Here is a 6,375-nt window from a genome sequence, read left to right on the forward strand (position 1 = left end):
TCGTTAACATCGCTTCGGAAGGACTCACTTTTTCATTCGTGAACTTGAACCACTGGTGGAAAATTATACTCGGAATGATTGGACCAATGGATGTTAAAACGAAGTCATGTTTGATCGTAATAGGGGAAGAGTGGATAGCACCGGACACTTAAATGGATCAACTATATATTATCAGTAAATTGTAATGAAATTACTGTTTCAGGAAATAAGCATAAGAACTTATGAATAATTTTTAATGAATAATTTTTTGGGAAAAAATCGATAACGCCTGTGGTTTTACGTAATCAGAAAGTGGCGGGTAGTCCTGGACATAATTTTCAACGGTCATCTAGGAGTTCGGGTATCCTTATATATATTATAGATATAATGTAAATTTGACAGATCAATTAGAGTTAAAGTGAAAAGTTATTAGTTGTATGTTCGTTAAAAAGATCGAAAGTAGTTAACAATTCAGAAACGCAGCACAATGCCTGTTAGTTAACAAGTCTGACGATAAATGTACGGTCGACAGGTGGTAGCAGCTCCGGTTCCGGCGGTCTGAAAGCATCGAGTTCCAGCAAACCACTGGTCTCGGCTTCGGCGGTCGGCCCTTATCCGCCGCACTATCCGCCGCCGCATCATCCACCCGCAGGACCTCATGCGGACATGTTGGGTTATCCTCCGGGAGCTCTGAATGGATATCCCACAAGACCGCCTCTTCAGCAACTCTACGACCCTCACGGCAGCATGAGGGCACCTCTTGGACCATTCGGGGTGCCCGGTGGCAAACCGTAAGTGCTCTCCTTCGTACGTTACCTTCTCGAACGATCTTCATTGTCCTCGAATTTTGCATAGTAATCTTCTACTACATTCACTATCAAAGGTAATATTAAATCGATGTCTTGTAACATTCAGACATATCCTTCGAAAAGAAAAGCAACATTAAATTACTGTCACGAACATAAATTATAGTTGATACAATAGAGTACAAAAATATTGAGCACAGTAGTTAATACTCCAGTACTTGTAGTTCTTTTTGATCTTATAATTTTAAGGAAACCTATCATTTTCTTTTTTCATACATAGTTCTGTTGCTCATAGACAGATTAAATGTCCTACAATTTGGAAAGTTATATTTGATTGTCCATCGAATGGAGAAAGGCCATTAAAAAGTACTGTCGTCTTTTTACTATTCCTACTCGTGAAACACGATGAATCCAAGGAGGTTGTGCGAGGACTCTCACAAAAGAACGTCCAATTTCTTTGTCTTCGCAGCGCGTACAGTTTCCACGTATCGAGCGAAGGCCAGATGCAACCGGTCCCGTTTCCACCCGATGCCCTAATTGGACAAGGCATACCGCGTCATGCGCGCCAGATAAATACCCTAACGCACGGCGAGGTGGTGTGCGCGGTGACGATCTCGAATCCGACTAAATACGTTTACACCGGCGGCAAAGGATGCGTCAAGGTCTGGGACATCAATCAGGGCGGCGGCGGCAGCGCGAAACACGTTTCGCAGCTTGATTGCCTGCAACGGGACAACTACATCAGGTTGGTTAAACGTTCACGGCACATGACACATTAACTTTCCACTACGGGCGAAGTAAACGCCCGGTTTCCGCCGGCGCTGAATAAATACAGATTAGCGTGTTCACCTGCGGTACTATTAAGGTCACGTTCAATGATACACGTATTGCTGTTCCGGTTAATCGCGATATTCTGGAAAATGTTTCGCTCGCTAATTACAGTACTAATTAGAGCGCCGTTTAAATGTTGATTGCATCCGGATGAATTTCATTGGAAAACACTGGTACACGTAGATAGATCCTTGGAACAACTAAATTTAGAGAGAGAGAGGAATATAGAATTCTATAATGTCCTCAACTTCAAATTTTGTTAATACATTATTTTTGATCTTTTATTAAACAGATCAGTGAAGCTGTTACCAGACGGTAGGACCCTCATAGTTGGTGGCGAGGCGAGTAACCTAAGCATCTGGGATCTGGCCAGTCCAACGCCAAGGATCAAAGCGGAACTAACATCAAATGCACCAGCCTGTTACGCTCTGGCCATCTCGCCGGACTCGAAAGTCTGCTTCAGCTGCTGTAGCGACGGCAACATCGCTGTCTGGGATCTACAGAATCAATCGTTGGTCAGGCAATTCCAAGGTCACACGGACGGTGCGTCTTGCATCGACATCTCCGCCGATGGCTCGAAACTCTGGACCGGAGGTCTCGACAACACCGTGCGTTCCTGGGACCTGAGGGAGGGCAGACAGCTTCAACAACACGATTTCACCTCGCAAATATTCTCCCTCGGTTACTGTCCCACCGGCGAATGGCTGGCGGTCGGTATGGAGAACTCGAACGTCGAGGTGCTGCACGCCACCAAGCCGGACAAATATCAGCTTCATTTGCACGAGTCCTGTGTGCTTTCGTTACGTTTCGCTACCTGCGGCAAGTGGTTCGTCTCCACCGGCAAGGACAATTTACTTAACGCGTGGCGTACACCCTATGGTGCCTCGATATTCCAGGTGAGGTTGAATTTTATATATATGTCCTATCCGGGGAGATCAGATTGCTAATATTATAAGAATCGTTCGTTGATCACATAGCATATTGAAGTGTACTAAGGATAGAGGTTTTTAGGTTGCTTATTATATCTATTTTGAATAGCTTTTCAAACGGTTTGAACAATGTTTTTTCTGTTCTCTTACAGTCCAAGGAATCCTCATCGGTGCTCAGTTGCGATATTTCGACTGATGACAAATACATCGTGACTGGATCAGGCGACAAGAAAGCCACCGTCTACGAAGTGATATACTGAATTACCAACTTCACCAGACTGACAGATACTGAATATTGTCGAATGGAAGACTACGCTTTTGTATTAATCGTATATTGAAAAAGAAAAGCGAGGAATAGGCTTCAGTTTCCGGAGACGGTGGAACGGAATTCGTTCGGAGTACACGTACTGAAGCTGGCAATGAAGGGATCATAAGAAAGCTTAGACTCTACGCCTGAGGGACTATCTTTTTTGTGAATCGAGTGATGGCATGTGTTATATTTGTTATATTTGGATCAATTGTAACGGCCGCTCTAACGGACTTACACGGCTGCTAGGAACTGAAGTTACATTATATAGATATAAATATATAAATATATATAAATATAAAGGTGGCAGGACGTTTTAGCTATTTAAGATTGTATAGAGCGCATGGTTATAAATAGAAAACGATGTCGATCGAGAGGGAGACTATGTGCGCGATGTTCGCCGCCGAATGATCACGTGAGATCGGTATGTATCGACTTTCGATCGGAGAGGAAGTCGCCTGTGTAATATGTTACTAATGTAATATAGCGTTTTACGGTTAAGTAAATCATACGCGTGACTGTGAGAGATTGCGATGGCGGACACATTGGTACTTTGGCCGTTTCCGCCGGCGCGTGATGTCCTCGTGCTTTATTAACGGCGACGAACGAACGTGAGATACATGTTATGGATCACCGATCTAGCGTGTAAAACCCGTAGGAATGTGTGTCGTGTTGCAGAATTCCACGTAATGTATCGAACACACGCGTAGAAAAGAGGAGCGTCTAGGGTGGACATAGCGAATATAGGGCTATGAACTGATGTGTAATTTTCGATCTGACGGAGATACTCCGATATTTCCATGACTGAGAGTGCAAGTCATCATTTGTACTCGTACGTATGCCTGAGTTTCCCGAGACTTTGTTCGTTCTTTCGTTGCTCTGTTTCTGTGTCACCGCCACCAGATTATGGTAACTAGGTTCGGTAACTATGGAAATTTTGTGAAAGGCATGGAAGGATAAGGGAAACAATGCGTTCGATCTCTCGACATTTTCTAGGACAAACACATACGAAGGAAGGGAAACGAGCTCTTTCCGTCGCACTGTAATCAATAAAGATCCCTCATGAGGTACAAACTTCTAGTACGTCGTAACTTATTCGCGTCTCGAGCTTTTTGACTATCTAATAAAGATCGAAGAGTCTCTATTCGGCCAGCTGAACGTATATTTTTACGACCGCCAGTCATTTCACCGTGAAACGATCATCGACAACCACGAACGCATCTGTCTTCCGCGGTGTATCTTTTACAGATTCAATATATATCGGTTTGTGTCTTTTATCGGAGAACCGTGTACGATGTACTTTATATATTGTACCATCGTGAGGGAAGAAACGTCCGCGTGTAACGAAAACCCAGTCGTACTCGATGGAAATATACATGAACTCATGCGTACGCGTATCCGGATGCACGCCATTTTATCGCCGATGGCACCGGGGCGCGTGTACACGACGAATGACACACGGGCCACCGCTCATAGACGACACGTTTTTTTGCAAGATATTCAGCGAGATATTTTTATGATTGTCCACGATGGCCCTAGGTTTAACCGGACGACTCAAGACATATCGCGGTTGGAACAAATGTAGTCGCTTTTTGAAACTTCGTACGCTGCCTTTCGATGAGGTCTCGAGTGTTGAATGTTAGGTGTGATTAGATCGATTTTTGTGACCTCAACGTTTAGTTTTGAGCATTTAATTCATCACACAACATATTTAACGGGTTGTATCTAAAGGGACTGTCGATTAATAGACCATTTGAATCAATTCCAAGGAAGCCACTATATTTGCATCACTCGCGATACGTTTTTAATGAATTAAATTTTATCGTATCGGCTGGATCAATTTTCACGATTGCATTTAAGTAAATTGACGATTTTTCTTCGTGTCCAGCGAGACGGCGTTTGAAATTAGGGTACTAGGTAGTCGCGTTATTATTCGGATCTGAAATACGGTGAAAGCAGGGGATGCATAATGGAGATTTATATTTTGTTACAGGATGACACATGTTTTACATTTGCTGTGATCGTCGTTAAATCGACACTGTAATAGTGCCCCGCGCGCGAGAATGTAACATTTTAAATAACGCGAATTTTCGACGTGGAAAGAAAGGGAAGAATACGCGAGAATAAACAGAAAATAAAAGAAGGAAGAAACAGATAGATTTTCGACGAGCACAGCTACGAACGATAGACCAATAGAAACAACGATACCTCAAGAAGACTCAATAGTTAATTATCTCTTACGGATTAACTTGTACAGAATCGATATTCTTTTACAGTGAATGATACGCATACCTACACAGATGCATTAGACACACCATACACAGACGCACTAGGATGAACAGCGGCTAACAAATGGAAACAACAGCGAAATCGCGACTCGACACCCGAAATAATTGTTAATTGTGTCCCGCATTCACTGAATCGTGTCTCCGTGCTCACAATTTGCACTCCGTGTGTACGAAAGTAAAGAGAATGCGTTTCTAGCAGAGAAAAAAAAAGACAAATGTTAATCCTTTCCAAGCACAGTTCATGTTGTTCCTATAGCTACGCGAAAATTGTTTCTTTCGACAATTAAATCATCTATATCTATATACATGGGAAGTTTTATTAAATACCATTTAACTCCTCCTTTATTTATCGCGAGTAAGTAAGTAATAAAATTCGATCCAACAAGAGCTCTACTAGCCAACCTTCTACAGAATATTACTTCAGCTTTATTTCAATTGTAAGGTATGAATTTATTAAAATAGTCGAGTGTATACGTGACTCCTTGCACTTTATTATTCAGCTTCACGTATTCATATAATTAACAAAGATTTTCTACCTTACATTTAGTCTTAAAATAATCTAAGTTTCATGTACGATAGAACATTTACCAAAAATATTCGATCTTACATTTATTATCCTAACTAGAGAAATTAATTTTAAGTTCGCAGCCATTAGCTCGATATTACCTTCAGTTTACAATACTTTACCAAAGATAATACCGATTGCCCAGGTCTCACCACGAGGAGGTTACTGCGAGTGGAGACCCAAAGAAAGCTAGATGGAACCCAATCCCATCTATGTAACCGAAGTTACATCGATGGAATCATTAGTTTCATCTACCTCCCTTTTTACAAAGTCTTACAAATAACTTAAAGGTAACTGAAATTTAGATGCTTTAATGTTGATTTCCCTCGGCGGATGGCTTCTTTCTTAAGTCTACCTGAAAATAAAATGAAGATCCCACGGCGGATGATCGACGTCTTCTTACTTGAACTTATAATAATCTTTCAATCGACTTAACTTAACTAAATAAACTAAGATAAATGGAAGAGAGATAAATGTAATCAAAGTTCCATTGATCGCAATGGATTTCAAGGAGTTTGTTAAGTGGTACATTCATCTTTTAAACTGGATTACTCCACATGTATATTCCCGCCAAGTCGTATTAGTCGGCGATCTACTGCTCTGACCAATCAGCTACTCGGGATCTCCCGAAGATAGCCGAATGAACCGCTCGGCACCGGCCGAATGTAAC

General features: G+C 42.0%; 1 protein-coding gene across 1 annotated transcript in view; it reads left to right on the plus strand.

Moving 5' to 3' along the window:
- The window catches only part of LOC107192044 (protein groucho-1-like), a 113,819-nt gene extending 111,014 nt beyond the window's left edge, over positions 1 to 2,805 (plus strand). Inside the window, exons 10-13 of the mRNA XM_015581224.1 lie at positions 512 to 770; positions 1,255 to 1,530; positions 1,909 to 2,512; positions 2,698 to 2,805. Of these exons, the coding sequence (XP_015436710.1) occupies positions 512 to 770; positions 1,255 to 1,530; positions 1,909 to 2,512; positions 2,698 to 2,805 (1,247 nt within the window). The remainder of the gene's footprint in view (positions 1 to 511; positions 771 to 1,254; positions 1,531 to 1,908; positions 2,513 to 2,697) is intronic.
- Positions 2,806 to 6,375: the final 3,570 nt, after the last annotated feature.

The sequence above is a fragment of the Dufourea novaeangliae genome, unplaced genomic scaffold (genome assembly GCF_001272555.1).
Source record: "Dufourea novaeangliae isolate 0120121106 unplaced genomic scaffold, ASM127255v1 scaffold296, whole genome shotgun sequence".
In the NCBI taxonomy this organism is placed as follows: Eukaryota; Metazoa; Arthropoda; class Insecta; order Hymenoptera; family Halictidae; genus Dufourea; species Dufourea novaeangliae.